We start from the raw sequence: 23,456 nt of genomic DNA on the forward strand, positions 1-23,456 counted from the left end.
ATATAATTACAATGAGATTTTGCATAGTTACAATGCACTTTATGTGAAATCTTTTTGCACGATACAGCCTGATCCTTAACCCTAACCCTTTTCAATTGTATACTTACATATTTCCTGCAAAAAGATTTACACATTAAATACACTGGAATGATGCATAATAACATTGTAATTATGTGTAAGTACACATGCATATACTAAGTAACTACTATGTAAATACACAGCAACTAGAGACACTTAATGTAAAGAGTCACCCTAAACAGTACTGCTTCCACAGGCTGTGTCAGCCCAGGTATGGGCACAAATGCATGGTGTGCAATGAAATACTATCTCACAGCCTTAGGCCCCTTAAAAGCTCACACACTTATCAGTGCTGTGTCAGCCGGGAGGAGTCTTTTACAATGTGTCTTCACAAATGTTGTACAGAATAGTTGACTGATCAGGTTGAAGGTGAAAACCCTGAACAAACGCAGTAAAAGGGTAGCAGTAAAGCCCAGGATAGTAAACATGGACTTGAAGGTCAGAACAATGCAAAGAACATGCTGTGTGTACAACATAGTTCAATACACACGTCAGAAGTCAAGAGCACCGAGACTCCCTCTGGTGAAACCTTACAAACTTCTAAAAGGTCAAAGCTAAGCCGCTCCTTTTTCAAGCACCCTCTTTTCTCAAGTATGGGCATTACGTTTACTTTGAAAAAAGAGCTGCTTCAGCAAGACTATATACTGCCATCTAACTTTAAATATAACATTTACCTACAAAACAGAATCCAGCAAGTGTATGTATGTATACCCCTTCATTAACTGGACAAGCAATTACAATTTACAACATAATCATTTTCAGCCTGTTATCCAGGATTCTTAACTGACAACCGAGTCAGAAGCATTGAGATACTATACTGTCTCAGTCTGGCACGATCACAACTAATCATTTCTTAAGAAAATGAAGAAAGAAAAAAAAACAAGAACTACTCTTCACTACCTTTACTTGTTTTAAAACCACCAACCAAATCGCGACATACAACACTGCTCTAGAGTTTGTAAATGCTGTGCAATAAGCAATCTGTAGGATGGCTTCTCTGCAGTATTTGCATAGTGAGGAGTGTTTTTTTTTTTTTTTTTTACCTTTCACTTTGGTCTCTGTTTCATTCAATCCATCGATCCCTCAGCCAAACACTTGCAGTTAGACAAGGATTCTCCACCCCAGAAGCTTATAGTGTTTCCCAAATTCTCCAGAAAGAAAATATTGTGTTTTAAACCTGAGATTGTGTTTTATAGAGACACTGGAGACAGCTCGCTGTCAGAGAGCACTCTAACCTCACACAGTCTGGGTGGAAAGTTAAGACTGAGGGAAGTGAAGAGCAGGTCTTGACTCGCACTCCGACATACCGGGAGGTGCCAGCTAACAGGGCTGGGGGTTTACAGGTGACGAAACGCTGCTTTACAAATTTTCAGAGCTCGAGGAAATGACAGAATCACGTGGTTTTAGCAGGCAGCCCTTATATGGACACGTGTGTATGTGTGTGTGTGTTTTTTGCCGAATAACTTGGTAGCTAGGATTTTTCTCTTCTGCATAATAAATGATCTTTTTCTGGTTCCAAACAAAATTTATTTTTTGGTTACAGGCATTTTTGGTTACTTGTGCCTCCCCTTATAACAGTTGATCACTGTTAAAGCATAGCAAATTGTAATAATGCACAGTACAAGCATGGTAAAGCACAGGCACATCATAAAGGCCAGAGAGGTACGGTAAAGCGCATTAAAAAACATTTTTAAAAGTTCTGTATTTCCAGTTAGCTTACAACCACATACTGGGAGTCGCTACTGGTGTGCCTACTGTTATTACAGTACTTTAATTACCATGGAATTACATAGTAACTAATCAGCTGTGAAAACACTCATCTGCATTAAATTTCAATCAATGTAGAGTCAAACCTGCTTAATATCTTATGCTTAATATTTTCTTTAGGGTGGGGGTTCAAAAGCACTGAACTCAAATCATAACACCACATTAGAACTGCTCTCGAAATTCAATCGAAAATCGACACGCTTCTGTCCAGAAAAACCCAAGTGTGTAGGCTTATTCTCAGTCCGTGAACAGACATAACTCTACAATACGGCATGAGACCCTTTTTATAGAAATCGAATACTATGTACTCTAACGCACTGTCACTACTCCCCTGATCATCGTGCAGTTGAACTTTCATTTCCAATACATTTTCGACGACGACAAAAAATAATTATCTTCAGCCGTCCTTATTTTAATTCGGCACTGTTGAAAATGTCACGTCTCAAACTGGTACAGAGCCGGCTGACAGTGTGAGGCTGACACAAAGGGCCTTTCTTTAAGCGCGTCGGGCTGCAGCTGGACATAGTGGCTGAACTGAGTAAATAAATAACCTTTTTCAAATTACAAACAGCATAGCATTACAAAGTCCTTGGTATATCCCTAATATTACATTTCTTAAATGTTTTAATGACCTATGTCCTATAATAATAATAATAATAATAATAATAATAATAATAATAATAATAATAATAATAATAAGTGTACTGTATTGTTGTTTCTGCTTAATAGGTTAAAAAAAATAATGCTTTTGAAAAGACTAAACTGTGTGCAAGAATATTACTGTTTGGGCTATGCACTGGTGAATAAGACACAGCCAGCACTGATATGCATCCCCATCTCTTTTAGAGAAACCAGACTTTTCAGAGGCATTGCTGGAATAGTCAGGAAACAATAATCTAGGCTGTAACTACAATACAGAACAATGCAAATCACACACAGTGGGGCATTAAAGAAGAAAGAAATGAAAAAGGAGGAAAATGCTCCCTTTTATTTCTAAGCCTGTCACTTCGATATGGGGACAATCATTTTCAGATGCCAGTGTGTTTTAGTTAGGTAACATATTACACTTTCGGGACACATTTTAGTGAACACGCTTACTCCTGATTTAGAGCTACTTTAAAATTAGGAGAATCCGCCTTTCACCTCGAGCAAAGCTTGTCACCATATTTCACTTTATTAAACCAATTTCCTAACAAACTAAACGTGGCAGTGTACACTGTTCCAAGGTTGCTAAATTGCTTATTGGTCAGGAAATGGGAGCTACAGAGGAGATGCATACATTTAAAAACAGGGAGCTCACATCCGTCACTTACAGTAAATATACATCAGGAAATCTCTAGGAAAAACAAGGCCGGTTCAGAGCTGTGGGGTCTCAGTGATTATACTCTGACAGCTGGAAATCTTTTCTTTAACCCATTAAATACCAAATACAATGTTCTTTGAAAACTCGAGCACACAAGCTGTGTTTATGTAAAATGATACGTTCTGAATCAATATTTATTCACAAATTTTAATTATTTTAGTCCTTTGTTTTGCATCCTTTTTTGAGGACAGTTAAGTTAGATGTGCCTGTAATCAGAGCAATGAGATTTCATGCCGGCTATGAAGGTACATTTATCATGACTGTGGGGAGGGTTAGGGTTAGGGTTACAGGCTTCGGTATGTTATTTTATACTGAAGCATAATAAAAGCTTCTGAAGGGCTATACTTGTAGAATTAACCAGTTACATTTAGACTTAACTTTGCGGTTAACAAAATTGGAGTAAGTTATCATAACAATATAGTTACAGAGAAAATGTAAATAGAAAGTAGCTGCCAGTTAAAAATCCTCCAAAGTAGCCTGTCCTGAACTGAGGACAATGGCACTTAATGGGTTAATAAATTATCACTACGTTTTCCTTACAGTAACGAATGTTTCACAGGAAAATGCAGTTGCTGTTTTTTTGTCCTGGGAAATTCTTACGGTAGCAGTTTGAAAAGCGAGACGTTTCAAAGAGGATGTGATTGTTTAAAGGTCGAGCCGTTTATTGTTCTGATTAGTCACCCTAAGTGTTGCTAGAAGGAGCTGACTCACAAAAACATCAAAAACGGTTTACTGCTCATTGCAGAATAAGATGTAATTCACGTTCACTTGTGTTTGAAGTCATGGCTTCAATACAAACTAAATGAGTCTCTTCTTTACCAATCACCTATTCTACTGCCATTAAGATATCTATCCCCTGTAACGAATCGCCCTAGTAAAAGTTTTCCATGGAAAATCTGTACAGCAATTATGAAGTTTCCCTTGATTATATTGCCATGGTTATATAGACATTACCACTACTGTGACTGCATTGTAAGTTCAGTATAGTAACAGCAGTATCCATAACTTCAAACACTTCAAACTAAGTCAACAAGACAGTTTCAGCTACAACTAAACTAGACCAATTCATAACTTGATTCCACTCAAATGACAGTACACCCAAGAAAAACAAAAGCATAGCCCTTTACCTTGTTGTGCAATGCAGATCCCCTTGAGAATCCCTGTCTGCACAGTTCTAAAGCTTGCTCGCTGTCGACTGGCACTGCACATGCGCCACCGTGCAGCTCTCTGCTCTCCACACCAGGAAGCTGTTATCATTTGATCGCTTTATCCCTGGTGGGTGTTCCCATCTTAAACATTAACTAGCTGCATTTAATGTGCGCACGGATCTGGTGCTGTGTTAGCTTTTAGATGCACTTTAAAACACAAGGCACAGGAGCTGCACAATATCCTACACTGGGCTACCCACCTTTGCAGCCTTTTTTAATGCATGGTCTTGTTAATGTATGGCATTCCATCCTCACTTGTGTGTTAAGTGCTTATAGTAAATATGAATAAATGCTAACTGCAGTGTAACTGTATGTAGGGAACACATTGATGTGCATCCAGCGAATCTTGAAAAAGCAAGGTAAGGACCGTGGTAAAGCAAGGCGAATGCATAGCAGATTTAAACTCTCTGTAAGGGTGCATGCATTGTTTCCTTTGCATTTGTCAAATGGTGGATAAAAGCAATGACCCCTTTGTTTCAGTGGATGAAGTTCAGCTGACGCCGTTCGCTTTCTAAACATGCTGCAAGAAGACAAAAGCCTTCGTTCAAACAACGAAGGCTGCACCTGCTTCTTCACACTCAGGTGAATATGAACAGACCCAGGAAGCATTGGCTGTGGGCAGCTTGCGCTGTCAGCAGGGAGGCATGCTGCTACCTGCCAGCTCATATCAACCAGCCAGGTGAACGCAAGACCTTCCTATTATCAGAACCACTGTAAGCAATGGCGATATTACTAGTGCAGTTTTACCCCCACCTTTCTTTGTCCCGGTTGCACGGTAGTATGATGAAGACACAGACCTTGGGCACTTGTGTGTAATTTTAGAGAGAAGAGCAAGCCAATCTCTGCAATTACTCCTTCATCTGTTCAGAGAACGTCAGAAACAAAGTCCAGGTCATCTTCAACGGGCAAACCAGCAGAAAAGCAGATTGTAATTAGAATGGCAAATTCCATGGTTTCCCATCTAAAGCACAGCAAAACACTACAGCTGTGGTTTGTCCCGTTGGGGTAGAGGCTCATGAAATCAACCACCTGGCCTGCTCATAGTGTTATTTGAATACCTATTTGGTGTTTACTGATTAAACTCACTGCACTATAAAACCAGTGGTGACAAATTAGAAGTCAATATTATTGATACAGACTGTACACAAGCATGCCAGCTGAGTGCAAATGTGTCTCTTAGTAAACTGGTTGAGTGAGTAGATCCCTGTGATAGTCTGCAGAACAGTAGCGTGCCCCCTATGCTTTCTGCTCATGATGCTGTGTTAACCGCACACTGATGAATGGCACAAGGCAAATGAAGCTGCTGTTCAGCTGAGCATACAAGTTTGTTGGGTTACTAGGTGCAGTACGAATCCATTGCCAGGAAGAGGTTACTTCAGAATGTTTTTTTGTTTTTGTTTTTAAAAAAAAGCAATTTCCTCCTAACCAGGTGTTCTTTTTACTGCCTAATTACAAGGCGTTGATCTCAGGAACTGCCCAAAACAATCGCACCTTAATAGATGCTTATAGTCCAGGTTGAACGACAATCTTTACTGCAGACCAGGCACTCTTTTATCATTTGGTGGCTTTGTGAGTAAGATAAACAGGTAGGTAACTGATTGTTATCTCTCTGTCACAGCTGGTGTAGACTGCCCCCAGGGGGGAATTAAAGAACAGAGGCAACAGGAAAGCTACTGTACATATCTGTGTGAGCGACAAACTGCTGACGAAATTCAAGGAAGAAAACAACAGCAGATCCGATATCATTAAAAACATATCTCAAGTGAAAGTCCTTCATACAGTTGGCCTCCTGTGCAGTATTATTGACGCAGACTGCATTGCCTTTAAGCTTGTACCTTCAATTGGTTTCACAATGCAGACCATGTTTCATAGAAGCCACGAATCCCTTCTTAATCCTACAACTTTCCCCAGGGTTTCCACTGCATAGAGGGACTGGGACAGTGAATCTGGAGTGACCCTCCTTGTATCACCATCTGTCTAATGGATCCTTTCTCACAACTAGGTGAGTCTGGAGCACATACAGTAGCACTTTAGTGACTAAATCAACAGATTAAGACTATGATTCAGTTTGGATTATAAAACCACTATTTTCTGCACCCCAATTCTCACTGCACTAAGGTCAAGACAACAACACTGTCTGCTATTCACAGATCTAGTGATCTGCAGGGTGCTTGCTTGCTTTCTTTTTTCTTTTGTTCTGCCTTTATGTTGCGAGCGGGTTTTGTAAAGTCTTTTATCTTCCCTGCTCTAGGTTGCAGAATGGAATTGATGTGTTCTAGTTAAGGATATGCACGCTGGTAATATTCAGCACTTAATAAACATTCAATATTAAAATATGCAATAATACTAAGATACATTTTTTATCAAGTTTCATTAAGTATTACTGGATATTAAGAAATTGCACTCACTTCAAATCCTGTCCCTGTGTTTTTCACTTCTCTCCAAAAACATGTTTTTCAGCAGTAAGTAACCCATCTTGAGTGCCTGGGACTAGTAGCTGCCAACTGATATTAGAACAGCAGCTAGAGATCTTCACAATACTGTATCTGACACATTTAATATAACAAAGACTCCGGCACTGACAATGAAAAAACAAACAAAAAACCAGGAAACAAAATGACTGGGTTATATTGCAAACATAAATTTAAATTATATATATATATATATATATATATATATATATATATATATATATATATATATATATATATATATATATATATATATAATGATAAGTCAAAGGAAGGCAACAGGGGACTCTAAATGATCATTCATTTTTACCCTTGCAGTAATTTCTCTGAGTGAAGCTGTTCTTATTTACAGCCTGGCCCCCTGTGGGTAAAGTTTCCTTCCTCACATTGTGTCTGATAACTGGACTGTAGTAATGTTTATTGCACATGTGGCAAGTGATCTCCCACTGTTGTCTCCAGCTGTTATCATCAGCCACTTATTGCATTGAAGGCACATTGATAATCATTCCGCTCATGTTTTGACTGACACGCAGGTCTCCTGTAGCGTTTTGAAATAAAGTAACAAGGTCTTTATTGTATTTAGTGATGTCAGTAAATCTCCAGCAGGATTAATACAGAGTTAAAGAGCGAGAGTCATATTCAGATCCTGCCCCTGTTTTGATCATTAAAAGAGACCCTAACTTAGGGAACAGATTCAATACAAAATACAGCATGCTTACATATTTCCATGCTCTAGCATTCCGTGACACACTTTGGCACTGTACAGTATGTATGCGTTTTAAATTATGGTATAATAAAAGGATTATTCAATGCAGCGGTGTGATTTGGCGGTTTGAGCGATAACCCAAGCCCGAATGCGGCACTGAATTCGTTGATTGAATCGGCCCCCATAGTTGTTAACACCTATTCAAATCAATGCAAATAGACGCTTACTTCTCCGATTACCGGCTCACAATGAGGACTGCTCACAGATTGACTGATAGGGGTTGCCTTGCCTGCTGTCAGACAGGGCTGAGACTGCGCGTCAGAGCCGCCTTAATTCACAAACTTCCAAACCATGCACGGTGGTATCATTGCACAATGCGTGTCAGGTTTACAAACAGCTCTCCCTTATCAGATCGCTGTGCTTCTGCATGACACGGAAAAACATACCCTGAAGGATTTCCACTGAGACCTTCCTTTCGAGTTAAAGGTGAACAATAAACACCTCAAAAACCGTGATGTGAAAATGTTTTGACACAAGTGGCGGAGTATGTGTGTGTGTGTGTGTGTGTGTGTGTGTGTGTGTGTGTTATATATATATATATATATATATATATATATATATATATATATATATATATATATATATATATATATATATATATATACACACACACACACACACACACACACACACACATATATATATATATATATATATATATATATATATATATATATATATATATATATATATATATATATATATATATATATATATTGATTCATGAATATATGGCTATTATAACATCGACCTGTAAATCTGTAACCTGTAACACAAAAACTTTTCTATGCAAATACTTATTTTGAATTTCGAATGGACGGATTGTCCATCTCCTGGTATATGAAAGCAGTGGTTCTTATTTTGAAATAATTTTTACATGCTGGTTTCCTCACAATAAAAGGGATACCTGTTTATCCATTCAGTGAATTGTTACCCTTATAAAGAGGTGATGTTCCCTAATAATTGCTGTAAGGTCGTGTACAATGCAATTCCAATGACTTGACTTTGACTGATTCTGAAATATATGCAGCTGCACCTGGAAATATAACACAACTAGACTCGGCACTGATTTCTCTGCACGCCTACCTTTGTATTCCGAAGTAAACATTTTGTTCCTTACAAACCGGCAGAAACGACACCCAAATCAATTCCACTTACCTTTCCTTTCTTTTCCAGCTCAGCAAAGCTGAAAAGCCAGCCTGCCTTCTTGTTAAGTGCGTTGTCTTCACGCTGTGTCCGCTTTCATTCTGCAAGAAGTCGCAAGTAAACTAAAGTTTGCAGCTAACTCCACCTCCTCGTGCAAAGTGAAGGCTACCCTGCCCACACCACCTCTCCAAGCACTTCATCAAACAGCTCCGAGGTCACTTTTATCAGAGTGGGAGTGGTGACCGCTTGCTGCCAGCGCATTGCTCACACGGAAGATGAAGAGAATACTGTAGGCTGCTTTCAGAGAAGAAAACACAAATAAACCGGTTCTACAGGTTTCAGGCGAAGGAGTCTTGTGTGTAACTGAATCCCTCTTCATCAAAAAGAAAAGAAAAGCTCCTGAAGACTGACACACAGCAGTGTATTGGGATTAAACTAAAACAAGAAAAGTCCAAGTGCAGGGGCACGCTGAGAGAGAACTGTGTGTGGGGAAAGGTCAGAATAGTTAATTATTACAGACTGTGCTTCCTTGAGGAACAGTGTTCTCAGTGCCAGCAGGTGGGGCAGAGCTGCAATGGACGAGGCCGGGTGAAACAAAGGGAGGGATTTAACTCCAGGACTGGAAATGCAGTGCCTTTTAAAACGTGCTAGTGCTAATCTATCTTATCAGCACTTCTGAGCTGTAATGTCCGTGCTTACTGACAAAAGACAGTACCCGAGGCCAAAGCACGTTGAATCTTTCCCTGTCTTCTTCTGCTGATGTGGATTCCTAAGCAAATCCCACTAGTTTGGCATTATAGAAACACTTCCAAAATCCCATTAATCTTAATTGCTATTTGTTAGGATTTCCATGTCTCATCTCATGATAGGGTTGCTGTTTAAAAACAGGGACATCGAAATGGGTTTGTTAAAAGTTTAAACCCTCTTTAGTAATCCTATATAATTCCAATGTTGAAATCTTGATAATATTACCACTATAGTACTGACAACGCATTCATATTCTGCTGCAGTAATATTGTGTCCCGGTTTATCTCACATGTGCTCAATTTATGGTACTGGCATTTTAAACCAGGACGATCCAGGGAATAACAGAGGCAGATGGCAACTCCATGTTATAATTCCTTGGCTGTCTAATAGACACATTTTCTATTCACTGCATCAGCTTGTTTGAGTCGCTCTCTGTATAAAAAGAAATCCACAAGAAAAATCTGATGTAATTTCTATTCTGGCTGATTTATCTGATCAATGACAAAGCCTGCTTTATATATCGGGCTGTTTGAGATGGGAACACTTTGAAAGCGTTTTAAATAAAGAACATTTTTGTGAGAGCTCATTTAAACACAATCTTCCACACAACAAAAATTTTCTGCTTTACCATGCTTTGTACTGTATATCCATATGGATCAGTATTAATGTTTGCTTTTGTTTTTACCGTTATTTTCATGTGCTTTACTATAAATTTCTGATGTACATTACCACAGTAAACTTCGATATTGTCTATGCCAGCTTGATCACCACACACACATTTAATCAATGTCTAGTGACACAGCCACTGAGTCAATCTCTTCCTTTTGCTGTCTTGTTTGTTGCTGGGCTTGTGTACAGTATTGTACGGTAGGGTTCTATTTAATTTTGGCTTAAACAAAAAAATCGGCATTTAAACTTGTGGGAAGTTTTGCAGAAAATAACCTCTTTATTTTGCTCAGTACGGTACTGGGAAGAATGGTACTGCTGTCAGAATTATAACTTGTAAAAGGTTTTTATTTTAAATAAGCATGACACGTGTGTCAGTACGTTTATAGACTTACATATTACCAGCTACGCTTACAGTTGGGAATAGTTTTAAGGGTAGGAATCTATGGTGCCACTAAAAGTAATAATTATTAAAATATACATTGTCATAAGGCTTAAACTGCATTGTAAGGGGAGTCACGCTTTATTAACCTATTAAGTGCTGTTTTCATTAGAGGACAGGCTACTTTGTACTTTGATGCAGTATTCTTAACAGCCATCTACCTGTTATTTAAATGTTCTCTTTAACTATATTGTTATGATCATTTACTCTAATTGTGTTCAACTTAAAACAAAGTCAAAATGGAATGTATCGAATTACATAAATACAGCTTGAGTTCTGATTTTTTTTTTTTTATATAGACAGTTTTATTTGGTATTTAATGGGTTAAAGTATTAAATAATGCCTCAATTTACCACCGCTAGGTCGCGCTGTTAATTTCTCCCTAACCTCCACACACTTTTCTTCTTGCTCGATGTAAATAAAGCAGACATCCGGGTATTTTGGTGGGTGGTGTGCGGATCTAGGATCTCAGGAAACTGCCTGCAATAGGAGGCAGGTTTTTGAAATTGTAAAATATGCCAGCAGCACCACACTAAATTGGTTTGCAGCAGTATTTCCATATGAATACAAAAGCCGCGTAGCCGATGTGTTTCGCTACAGAACTCAAGCAATTTGTATCGTTTTGCTGCTGTTTTGGGATACGTAAAATATATGTGAAGTTCGACACATTTTTCCTTGTGTTATAAGGTGAAATGAGACTAGTCTAATTTAGGGAGGTTTGTGTTGCACAGGCTATATTTTTAGTGCAGTACTTAGATTGCTTCCTGCTATGCTGCAGGGTACAGTGGTGAGACCATGCAAACGTACTTTTAGTGAATTCTGATCCGTTTTCTCATTCTAAAATATGCTGAAAATGTTTTAAGAATCAGTGAGGTGGAGAATGCATATTGTTGATGTTCTTGACATATTTGCAAAATCAGGTGAACAACAATACGTTATATTTTTCAGTCATTCATAAAAGAAAATAGTCTAACCCATGAACTGCCATGTTATTTAGGTTTTACGCGATGCCTCTGCAGCCTGCAAACCAACCACAGATAATCCGATCCACTCAGAAAGATGACTATTACCAGAACTGTCTTCGGAATAACGCCAGTGAAGCTTTTCAGACATTAGCTGGTAAGACAAAAACGATTACTAATACTGTAGGCAGTCACGGTGGTTGGTGATTGCATTGTAAGCTCCAGCACAGATTTGTGTGGTTTTCAGTGTCTGATAAATTAACTTGCTGTGACAGTGGCACATTAAACACTATTATAGCAAAATTAAGGCAAAGGGGAAGTGGCATCTTATTACTTGTATCTCTTCTTATTTTAGGATCTAAAAAATGGCTGGAATGGAGGAGAGAGATTGAGTTGCTGTCAGACCTTGCGTACTACTGTTTGACTACATTTGCAGGCAAGGCCGAATTGAAAGGGTTTTGATGAGCTGTTTGAATATGTATGGTTTGTCAATGGCGTGCCTCTGAAATCGCCTGGATTCTTTTTGTCAGGTTTTCAAACCCTCGGGGAAGAGTACGTCAGTATCCTCCAGGTTGACCCCACTAAGCGGAAGGTCCCTTCCCGTGCCAGACGTGCAGCTTTAATCTGCCTTCACGTCTTTGTGCCGTATCTCCTGGACAGGACGCTGGCCCGACTGGAGCGTGAGCTCCAAGCAGAAACCGCGGGGCCCCGGGCTCCTCAAACCAGAGGCTGGAATCTGACCTCGTTCTTCAGAGAAAGGGCTCAGTGGGCCGTGGGGAGACTCGCAGAGACACAGAGGAGGACGCTTCTTCATGCTACGTACGTTCTGAGGAAAGGAATCACGTTTGCACACAGACTGCATGTAGCTCTCTTCTACATTAACGGAGCGTTTTACCACCTTGGGAAAAGGGTATCAGACGTTTGCTATGTAAGTACATCGATTTACATGCATTGTTTTCAGTACTCCATAGTTTAAAATCTCCAGTTATGATGCTTGTTTTGGGTCTTTTTTTTCTTTGGCTAAAGCCAGGCACATTGAGAAGCATCTGCTATATGCAGAAGGTCTGCCAGTGCAGTTTTACAGCTGCACCCAAAACTGATCTAAGGAGAGTCTGTCTGCAGTGTTATGTTTGTTTTCTGTGTTCTCAGCTCCGTGTTCGAGGGTTGCCAGGGGATGACCGGGCTGTCCGTACCAGTTACAAGCTCTTGGGCGCAGTGTCTGTACTGCAGCTGGCACTGACTGTTGCGTTGCAGATCAACAACTTCAGACAGAGGCAGAGGGCCAGGCAGGAGTGGAAACAATACAGAAACCTCGCCTCTTCTGGGTACAGCCATTCTGAGATTCCTGAAGTTAAGCCTGCTGCTGAGATAAGGCACCCATTGCATTACAGTTTGAGCCAAGCTGGGTATTACTACTAACATCAGTGCATAGGTTGCAAGCTGATGTGCATCTAATTAAGCACCTCAGCACCAGGAATAGCTTAAACTAAGCAGTGAGAGTCTTATTGCTCTCTGTGATATGGGCTGAAGAAACTATTTGGTAAATTTAAAATATTTAATCCATAATGCTTTTGGTTTGTTTGTTTGTTTTAATGGGTTCTTCCTCCTCTGTCACTGTTAATCCCTCTGCTAAACAATCTTTTGTTTTGCAGCAGTTCGTCTCCGGATCTCCTGTCTGCCCGAACCTCTCGCTGCATCCTGTGTTTGGAGCAGCGACGTCACTCCACAGCCACGCCCTGCGGCCACCTCTTCTGCTGGGAGTGCATTACAGAATGGTGCAATACCAAGGTGCTTAATGCAAGTTGTGAAATAGTGAAAACTGATGTGCGTGCGTGTCGTATAGACTTGGCTTGCTAGTGCAAGCATTAGGACTCTGTAGATAAGCCAATACCTAATAGGATGGTTATGGTATTTTATTAAGGTGAGCACTAAAAGTCAAGCAGACGAGCGTTTCTAGTGCTTAGTACTTAGTGTTATTTTGAAGAAGGATCTAGATGAAACCTTTCTCTACTTGACTTTGCTGATTTACGTTAGAAATCTGATTGAGCATTTTTAAAATTATGAATATTATCATTTCTAAGTATTCTTAGCTTAGCTGTTCCACGGAGATCACTTGTCATCCAATGGTAGATGACCTATAAGCTAACGCTATCACTATAGCTTAAGTCAGGTTAATGCTTTCCACTACAAAATAATCAGCCGTTTTTAAAAATCTCTTTTTTTCCCCCCTTCTTTTTGCAGGAATTGTGCCCGCTGTGCAGGGAGAAATTCCAGCCCCACAGGCTTGTGTATCTACGGAATTACAAATAGAAGAAAGAGAGGCGATGAAGCAGTGGTTCCTCTGTATGAGGGAGATGCTAAATAACTCTTTGCTGCCAGTACAAATATTTCAAAGATGTCAGGAGTTTAAGATGGGAAGAATAGTACAACCAGCTGCTCCATTATGTAGTGTTTAATCAGCAGTTTACACTCGCTGGTCTGGTGATGGAGAGGCACGCTGGTGATGGATTATACGCATTGCAGGAAGAATTCAAGTTGTTATCATATTCAGCTCCAAAATCACCTTGTTTTGAGTATGTGGTTTTAATTGAGATCATAGTAGAGGGAAGGATACAATACATTGTTGTTTGAAATCATTGTTAATTTGTAAGTTTGATTTTGTAAATTGACTGTAAGGTCAGGTGCAAGCTGGATTGAATCAATCCTTGTTATGAATTATTAAAAAAATAATAAAACTACTTGTGCATCAGTTTTGTGTTTTGCATTAATGTATTTACGGTGTAAAACGCAGTCTGGTCGTAGACAAAGAGGACTGTATCACTATTACCTGGAATGTAATTGTTAAGGGCCATTAGCCACACACAACCCTCAGATGTGTTTAAAAAAAAAAAAAAAAAATTTAATTTACACTCCAGCCCTCAACAAGTGTTCTTGGCAGGGTAATAAAAAAAAAGGGGGGGGGGGGTCCAGAATAAATGTAATGTATACATGTATTATTTTTGTATCCCCTGAAACATTTATAACGGGGATGGGAAACGAAGACAGTTGTATGAGCGACTGGCTTCTGATCAGAATACCTTTAAGCGACCCCCGCGCATGCTCGGTTGACAGCGTCTCTGTTGTCAGTGAAGTCTGCAGAGCGGCGCCAGTTTTGAATTGTAAATACTGTGTAAACTAAGGAAAATAAACAGAGTACGTTCAACTGTCTCCGGGTTCATTGGGATTTTTGCCTTTCATACATAGTTTTGTGGAAAGATACAACGGAAGTACATTTCGTATCGGTAAGGTAAGGTTTTAATACGCTACAGTACCAGTATTAAATTAATATTTAAGATCTGAGAAAGTATATCCTGTATACCTGTGCTCAAAAATAAATTACTGTAAATTGTGTTGTTCAATAAAAATAGCTGCTCTTTTGTAAAGTTGTGTGTGTGTGTTTTTAATTTCACACAGTTATACCGGGCACTAGGAAAGCGCTGCCCTGCACAGATGGCTGATTCAATGTGTAACTAAGTAACAAAGTCACTGATCTATCTGATCCGCTTATCCATCGGGCTGTGGCGAAAATGTAGACTAAAGCAGTGAGTTTGAAACAATGGAGACAAAAACAAAACGGCAAACATGTTTGTTTTCACTGACTTAAAAAAAAAATGACATACAGATTCCTTAACGATATTCAAGAGTGAGTATAGGCGTCGCGTAGTGGCAACGTGTGTGTGTGTTGCTGTGCAGTATTGCATGTGATTGTTGTGGTTGAAAGAGAAAAAACTGTTTTTCAGTTTCCTGCAGCTAACGATTGGAATGTGTTACAGTTTAGAGTAAAGTTAAACAGTTTTAAATCCCTCCTGACTGATATCTGTGTTTGCGAATACCGAGTTTTCTAGTTTTAAATGTTTGTGTGTGTGTGTGTGTGTGTGTGTGTATATATATATATATATATATATATTGTATTATATATATATTATATCAGCAGGTCGTTATTGAAGATGAGAATCTGTTCTTAACTGACTCATTTGGTTAAATAAAGGTCATTTATTATTAAAATTATTATTATTATTATATTGATCTCATTTGGTTTGCATGGGGACAACGTACCCCTGTCCCGCTAACGTTTTACTTAAACCAAGTATTGGTTAATATATATGTTTGATTATATACATATAGATATTGTTTTGGTTAATATATTATGTTTGATATATATTTTTTACAAGATCGTCAGTTTGCATCACTTCCCAGGAACCCTGTGATAGATATAGAAAAAAATGTGCAGCGAAGTGCAATGTTATACTGTATTGCATAAAGTGCAATAATGATGGTATGAAATATTCTGGTTTTAAAATTGCTATTTCCCTGTACAGTACATATTCAATTACTGATTTCCTTTCCTTCCTGCTAGATTACACAAGGATTAAAGAGAATGTGAATTCAGATTTCTGCTGGCGAGAGAGAATTCAACGTTAGTGCAGAACTTGATGCACAATGGAAGGACACCAGCGAGGAAGATTGATCAAACAGGGTCCAAAGAGTGGATCTGGGAGAACTGAACGAGTGGCAATGGTACAGAGCAATCTGGGATTCCCTGCTGATAATGTGGATGAGCTCCTGGGGTTTCTTTCAGAATCTCGCTGGGAACAGCAGTCTAACCTGCAGCTTGATAGCATCGAATGTAAGAGCACCAGCTCAGCCATTGCCTCTGACCTGATACTAAAGCAGAGGAATATGAACAGCGATGCTGAAATGCTGCTGCATTATCCCCAGGGCAGAGGAGGGAGCAAGACTCCAAAAAAGCCTTATCAAGAAAATGTACGCAATGCAAGGTGCACCAGGGTAAGACAAAACGCTGGTCGTCGGCACCTTGAAGGCTTTACATTGGCCACTCGTTTTTGTGAATCTGATGCTGGTACATATCATAATCAAGCTAGTGCTCAGAGGACGCCAAGAAAACACGTCTTGCAAGAGGTGGATCAGGAACTTGCTTTTCAAAAGAGCAGTGTGCAAGTTCAGAGGAATTTACAAAGCTGCAAAGCACTGGAAAGGCCTCAGCCCAGCCCTATTAGTGATGCTACACTCTGTTCCAGTTTCTATAAATCTTCAAGCCAGAAGAAGCCACATGGTGGTGGTGGTGATATTAACAGTCTGCAGTTCCCTCTTACTCTGGATGATTTAGCTCCAGTTTGTCGTTTGTCAACAGGGGAACGGTCCACCACACTGCAAACTATAATTGAGTCATCTCGGACTTCTGCAAGCTTGCACAGGTCAATGAGGGACTTTAGAAATCAGGATTACCAGCCAGAATCTGAGTGTGCAGAGCCACAATCATCTGGTTCTTTCGGAACATTTGCTTCCTGTCTTACTACCAATTCTTTATTAGATCCTGGCGCTATTAGGAACACACTGCGAAGCGAAAATAATGAAAGTTACACAGCCAAGATATCCTGCTCTGTTCTCCACCATCTAGGAGAAGGTGAAGGACATTATCCAGCAAGTAAGCTAGCTACCGGTTTGGGTAGAGGCATGTGTGTAAAGAAGGATGTCTGTATTACTGAACCTTTGCACCCGCATACTCAAGGAGCAAGTAGGTCAGAAAACACAGTTTTTCCAAAAAGACTCCAAAGTTTTAAGCCCACTGCAAAAGATGCATTTTTAAGAAGGCATGCAGATTCTCTTCCCTCATCATCCTTAATACAGCATCATCAGGTAACTATGGAGGAGTTAATGGGCACAAAACTTTCTTTCTGTCCATATATATTTAATTGTAGATCAGCTATGGAAAACTCTGATCTTTGTAATATAAAGAGAAGTAACGAAATAGAGAAACTGAACACTGATATATGTGAGGAGTCTCAATTGAATGGTAAATTAAGGCCAGAACGAGAGACGAGAGACAAAGTACAGTCTTCTGTGGCAGGAAAAGATCTGGAGAGACAAAGCAGGAATGACAGACGGGTTGTTGTCGATCAGGATCAAAGGGCTTCAGGCTCTTCATTAATCAGCTCGCAAGCGCTTGAAGAAAGTTACGGTTTCAACAGAGATGACAACGGAGCTGAGAGAAGACGCGAAGGCGGTATAGAGAAAAGTGTTGGGTCAGTAGCTCAGGAGCCCTTGCAAGTAGGTGGGCTCCTACATTCACGAGCAATGAGGTCAGCTGTGTTGGTTGTCACAAAAGGACTTGCTCTTGAAACCAAGCTCGCTGACTTCTTTTGTTTGTGTTCTATCAACAGTCTTCCGATCCCTCAATGATACATCGCCTTGATCCTGTTGACACTACAGAAGAAAGGTAAAATAGCTTCTTGTTTTTTTTGTTTTTTTTTGTAGAGAGATCCGTTCAGGTGTCTCTGTTGTTAAAGAATGCTTTTTCAGAGTAACTCAAGCCAAACTCATGTTGTTTGAGCTTTTGTTGAACATCAGGATACAATTTGAGCAAAACACGTTGTTTAATTTACAGCTATTAATACTTGGTGAAGCCCCCCCCCCCCCCTTGAAATAAGACACTTTTATATTCCAGCTTGATGAATGTACACAGACACAGACTTCTTGCCAAATGTTTTCATGCCTGGAACAGCTTTGTCAGTTTGGAAAGTGCTGCAGGCAGACGTGTGCATGAAAGGCAGGTTCTGCATAAGGGGCTGGTTGCCTTGAAGTGGGTAGTGGCAGTGCGACACATGCAGGCTGACGTAATTGCAGCTAGAAGGAAGGCTGGAATATTATCTCAGATCTTTAAACAGGTGAGTAACAGGGTACTTCTATCATATATGGCACTGTGAATAGTGCTTTGTTCACTATCATCAGCATCATACTACGTTCCAAGTCATTAATGTACTTCCAGTTGCTAGAATATGGATCCTACTGATGGTGCTGCTACGTTACTGGCTACTGGCCATTATATAATGAAAGATAACGTTTTTTTTTTCCATCCTCCTGTTTCATGGTCGATTCAACAGAGTTGAACAGTCTCAATATCACATGGTTTCTCAAGACCCGGAATAAAAACAAAACCCAGAAGCCTGCAAGCAAGATGTCAAAAGAAAAATGATAGAAAACTCAGTATTAGAGAACGGTTGCAAACATCATTTTAATATTACGTTTGATCTGTTTTTATTAAATGGGATTTGTAGCTGTATTACCTTTTGTTTAGGTGCATTGTGACCTTGCATTATATGTGATGATCTCGAGAAGAGTCTCTGGATTGTTTTTTTTTTTTTTTCTCTGTTGTTGTAGTGGAAAGCTGCATTCGCTCTCAGATGGAAGCTTGTGGAAAGTACACGTGAATATGATTTGGGTCTGGAGGCTCTGAGGAGACGCCTGATTCAGCCGAGCGATCAGCTCGTTCTGAGGACTACATACTGTGTGTGGAAGAGGCAGGTCACAGGCTCACTAATGCACAGTGCTGCTCAAATACACTGCAAGTGAGTTTGAAGAAAACATTGATCACAAAGAAGAGGTGTTTCCAAGCTTTACTGACCGAATTATTCATTTAAACGTCGCTCAGCGACCCCGCAGTTTGTACCCTCTTATTTGCAGGGGTCTCAGTCGTAAGCTGTTGGATTTATATTTAACCATAATAATTTATTAAAACCAATATTTCAATCTGTTTAGAAAAAACATAAATTCAAACATTCTAAAAAAAAGGAGCTTTGCACAGTAATTGATATTGCTAACTTAACCAATTCACAACTAGTTATAACCTAGTCAATTGAAAGCTTTACTTTAAGTATGCAGTGTGAATCTGTCTGTGGCCTAAGGAATGGAAGCCTCTGCCCTCCCAGTATTCATTTCACCACTAGGAGGCGTCTGATGTGCTAATGGAATTCTCCATTGCTTACGCGATGGAAGAGTTCCTTTCCTCTCAGGAGTTGAAGCCCTACCTCTTCTAACGTTACCAAGTACACTCAAGCTTTCCACACCTGCAGTAAAGTCCACTGATTGCATTCTTGTTTTCGGCCCCATTTTCAAACCATCTCTGAATTTCTTTTTTTTTTCCTCCTTCACAGTGTGACGCTGTTGTGGAGGCACTGGTTAGTGTGGAGGCAGCTCAGAGTAAGGAGGCATGCACAAAGGCAACAGACCTTGGCTCTCGTTTACATGGAAAGCAGTCTGAAAAGAAAGGCATTTACAGTCTGGACAGCGGTGATGTACAAAAGCCCACAGTCATTATAGGTGTGATACTTTGTAACATCCTGAGTACTTGATAACTAACTCATCCACACATGTAAGAAACGTCCTTGTATATTCGACACGTAGCACTGGGACTTCAGAGTGCTAAAAGTGAACTGTACATAAGAAACATTTGGGAACAAGAAAAGGCCATTTGGCCCATCAAGGCTGGTTCCTTGTTAGCACACCATTCTCCCCTATTGGGGGAAACTAATTTAAAATGTGTATACAGTCACTAGATTTGTAATAAATGTATGCTTCTCTGTCTGATTAATGAACTGCATTTTTGTATTTCTCCTATAATTAAAGCAGGATTTTAAAATGTTTTTTTTTTTGTATCCATAGGTCCTACACATTGTGTACTGTGTTCAGAGAGTGGAGGGTGCAAATACTCTCTGTGCAAGCTGAGAGGTCCAAGCAAGAGCAGCTGAGCCGTGAGTTTCAGAACACAACGCTGCTCAGACAGAGTTTTCAACACTGGAGAATTAAACTTGCAGTCCAGCACATGCAGCTAAGAAGACACCAGAGAATAACCAGGTGTGTGTGTGTGTGTGTGTGTGTGTGTGGCATAGAAAATCAAACCGAGAGCAAACACCGCTCTATGTGCATTGCCTGTGATCTTCCCAGGGTCATTTTTTCATTCTATTGTTTGCAGGATGGCAGCTCATCACTGGCTCCAGATTGTACAGCAGAGGAAACTTGAGGATCTACGCTTGAGGGCAAACCAGCTGCAGAATAGGATGAGACTAGCAGGTATGTGGAACTATACCAAGTCTGTTCTACTCTTGGCAAACAAACAGTGAGTTTGGCTGTAAAAAAAAAAAAAAAAAAAAGTCATTTTCTGCTTCAGGAATACTGCTTTTATTCTTGTGATAGCTTAGTAGTTTTATAACCCTTTTTTTTTTTTTTAGCTTCTTTTAGGACATGGTGTGAACTAAAGGCTGCTGCAGAGACTGAGCAAGCAAGAGAAGGGGAAGGGCGCCATCTACTGGGCAAGAAAAAGATGCAGGTTGTATTTACAACCTGGCACCTGTGCTGTCAGGAAAGACGGAGAATACAGCCACTGCGACTGCAGATACAAAGACGACAATTGTCAGGGTAGGCTTGCAGTGTTAATGGTTCGTTTATGTATTTTAATAACAAAATTGTTAAATTAGCTGCTGTTTAATCGGGTTACTTGGTAACTTAAGTTCTGATTTATTTGAATAACGTGATCAGTCAAATATTTAAATTCTTACTATTTTTTATGCAAATTGCAGCCTAGAAAAAGAATGTGATGTTTTAATTTAGTACCTATTGGAAATCACTCTAACTACCAAATTAATAGAGCCTTAAAAAAACAAGAGAAATAAATAAAAGGCAGTCAATTGAAAGACAGCAGTGTGATCATTGCCAGGTATAGCTTGAAGGCATCAGATTGTGGAGGCTGTCAGTAAGTGAGTGTGCTTTGTGCTGGTCCTCATAGTTATTTCGAGGCATGGCGCAGGTTGGTGCTTCAGAAGTCGCTGTGCCGCTCTCGTGTGGGTGAACTTCAGAGGCAGGCAGTGAGGCAGCGTTTCCAGCACTGGAGGAGGCTGCTGCAACTACACTGGCAGCACAAGATGTTCCTCGTGCGTGTGTTTGAAGACAGGCGACAGCGGGCCAGGGAAATACAGAAAGGTTTGCTTTGAACAGTTCCATGAAGAGAAAAGAACTTGTAGAACTTAGAACCGTCAAACAATACTGTGGCATTCTATTAGTGTCAAGAGTGGTCAGATTTGTAGTCCAGTGTGTAACTTTGTGATATCAAAAACACAGTCGAATAGGAAGTTTAAAACAGATGGTCCCAGTTTCAAGTCTAATTGTTTTCCCCCTGCCTAACGTTACTTTAGGATAAGGTTGTCCATGACTATAAAAAACGCTCAATAGTGCTACATTTAGAAATGCCATACGTGAAACTAGCAACACGTGCATTTCTTAATCCTGCTGTGTGTGTTCAGCTTTCTGATATTTCTTTTGCTAGAATGTGAGAAGAATCAAGAAGATGACTGCGGGGCAGTGGGGCTTCATCAAAGGCATGCTTGCAGTGGAGTGGATGAGTTATCTGAAGATTTAGTACTTCAAAGATCCCTTCTGAAATGGAAAGGGGAAAGTTATAAACTGCAGCTGGCCAGGTAATAGATTTTAAACATGAAACAAAGCAAAAGATAAAATCGACTCAACATATAATGTCATGTAATAGATTAAGATTTCAGGACTAATGCTGGCAAAAAATGATTGTCATTTGCATTTGTAGTTCTGCAAATTTATAATTTTTTTTATAACTGTATTAATTGTTGTTGTTGTCACTATTTTTAGCTCGTTTTTCCAGGCTCGAGAAAAACACAGACTGCGGCAGATCTTGAGTGGCTGGAAGAGATGGGCAGAGCAGTCTTCAGAGGGCAAAGTCCAGAGGTTTGGTGCCAGACTGGAGCAGACACTGAGCAGAGCAGTGGCATTGCCGTTCATAGAGGAGTCCTCAATATCTTCAGGTTTCCATAGCGACTCCCCTGTCTGTCTCTCCCTAGACGTGTCTTGTAGTTCTGCAGAACAGGTAAGCTGGGGACGAAAACCCAGCACTCTTGAGCCATATAGATACAATGTTATAATACTTTTTTGCTAGAAGGATGTGTTTGTGTAAGATTCCTTTCCATGCAGTTTGTGTCACACTTTGTAAATGTTTCTTTAAGGTGGACCGGGAGGTAAGTTATGAGCGCACATATTTAAAGGCTTGCACGATCGTATCCAGAGGAGATGTTATGAAAAGGGAGCCTCAGGTTGACCTGTCAGAGAGTTCCCTGGAGCAGGAGGAGTGTGAACCCCCTCTGCGGACTTCCTCTCCCCTGTACAGTCCCCAGCATGGGTACGTGACTGGACTTTCCTGACTCCTAAACCAACCTTCTCTAGCAAAGCACTTATCTGATTGATTCATTGATTGAAACATTGCATCACATGGCATGCCCCCCTGGTTGGGTCTGTGAATCTGCCCAGTGCTGAACTCATTCAAGTTGTATAACAAAATGCAGATTTTATTGATTCATACATTTGATTTTATATTAATCTTTGACAGGATGGAAATAGCAGACGGGTTGCACCAGGCTGTTGACGTCTGCTCAGTTTTGCAGTCAGAACAAAACGCAATGACTCTTTACCACAGCAGACAGCAGAGATTAAAGGTTAGTGTGTTAACAGGTTGCTTCACGCATTTTGGATTCTGATGTGGCCCACACTCCAAAACACGCTGTAAGCTTCTGAGATGAAAAGCAGAGCCTTGTTTTTCTTCCTGTAGGACCTGTGTCATTGTGCTGTCGTCAGGATGATGCACATATTGCTCAGTGTCTCTTTCTACCAGTGGATGGAGTACGTGCTGATGCGTCGAGCAGAGAGGCTTCTGATTGGTTCTTGCATTCCTTAAATTATCCAATCAGTGCTGATCTGGGCATTTGAGACCTGGAGTGAAGAAAGGAGATCAGTGGTCAAAGCGGGGAAGCACCGGGTACATGTTTAAATGCAATATTTAAATGCAATATAATATAAATGCCTGGTGCAAAAAGATTTTGACTAGGTCAACACAAAAGTGTTCAATGTTTGTGAGTGACTTTGTTGCACTTGAAATCAGGATATGCTAATTGAAAAACCTGCATCTGGGATTTTTCAGGGTACCATGC

The 23,456-nt window shown here is 40.0% G+C and overlaps 3 protein-coding genes and 1 long non-coding RNA gene across 13 annotated transcripts in view; 3 read left to right on the top strand and 1 right to left on the bottom strand.

Annotated features, from left to right (window-relative positions):
• The window catches only part of LOC121328627 (1-phosphatidylinositol 4,5-bisphosphate phosphodiesterase eta-2-like), a 113,159-nt gene extending 103,832 nt beyond the window's left edge, over positions 1-9,327 (bottom strand). For 3 of the 7 annotated variants that reach the window (XM_041273482.1, XM_041273481.1, XM_041273477.1), the window contains exon 1: positions 1,122-1,330. The gene's annotated coding sequence lies outside the window, so the exon portion shown is untranslated. Of the gene's footprint in view, positions 1-1,121; positions 1,334-4,335; positions 4,405-8,811 lie in introns of those variants that run through there. The other 4 variants (XM_041273478.1, XM_041273479.1, XM_041273480.1 and 1 more) reach the window with 4 other exon arrangements.
• Positions 9,328-11,125: 1,798 nt separating this feature from the next.
• LOC121328445 (peroxisome biogenesis factor 10-like) lies at positions 11,126-14,996 on the top strand. Of its 4 annotated transcripts, none has more exons than XM_041273107.1 (7): positions 11,126-11,341; positions 11,652-11,773; positions 11,972-12,052; positions 12,147-12,544; positions 12,766-12,941; positions 13,269-13,404; positions 13,858-14,995. In XM_041273107.1, the coding sequence occupies exons 2-7, from the start codon at positions 11,662-11,664 to the stop codon at positions 13,924-13,926; spliced, it is 972 nt and encodes a 323-aa protein (XP_041129041.1). In that variant the 5' UTR covers positions 11,126-11,341; positions 11,652-11,661; the 3' UTR covers positions 13,927-14,995. The 4 variants fall into 4 exon arrangements, with proteins under 4 accessions (XP_041129041.1, XP_041129042.1, XP_041129040.1 ...); XM_041273108.1 differs by lacking the exon at positions 11,126-11,341 and adding an exon at positions 11,348-11,574; XM_041273106.1 differs by lacking the exon at positions 11,126-11,341 and having other exon boundaries at positions 11,348-11,773; positions 13,272-13,404; positions 13,858-14,996.
• A 5,155-nt stretch (positions 14,997-20,151) lies between these two features.
• LOC121328646 lies at positions 20,152-20,850 on the top strand. The gene is made up of 3 exons (XR_005951706.1): positions 20,152-20,307; positions 20,426-20,523; positions 20,682-20,850. It is a non-coding gene; the product is annotated as an uncharacterized LOC121328646 (long non-coding RNA).
• Positions 20,851-21,240: 390 nt separating this feature from the next.
• On the top strand, positions 21,241-23,203 carry LOC121328954. Its single transcript, XM_041274109.1, has 6 exons — positions 21,241-21,429; positions 21,773-21,923; positions 22,108-22,342; positions 22,479-22,651; positions 22,859-22,964; positions 23,141-23,203. Exons 1-6 carry the CDS (start codon positions 21,372-21,374, stop codon positions 23,201-23,203), a joined length of 786 nt encoding a protein of 261 aa, XP_041130043.1. The 5' UTR covers positions 21,241-21,371.
• Positions 23,204-23,456: the final 253 nt, after the last annotated feature.

Source organism: Polyodon spathula, chromosome 16, assembly GCF_017654505.1.
Source record: "Polyodon spathula isolate WHYD16114869_AA chromosome 16, ASM1765450v1, whole genome shotgun sequence".
Classification (NCBI taxonomy): domain Eukaryota; kingdom Metazoa; phylum Chordata; class Actinopteri; order Acipenseriformes; family Polyodontidae; genus Polyodon; species Polyodon spathula.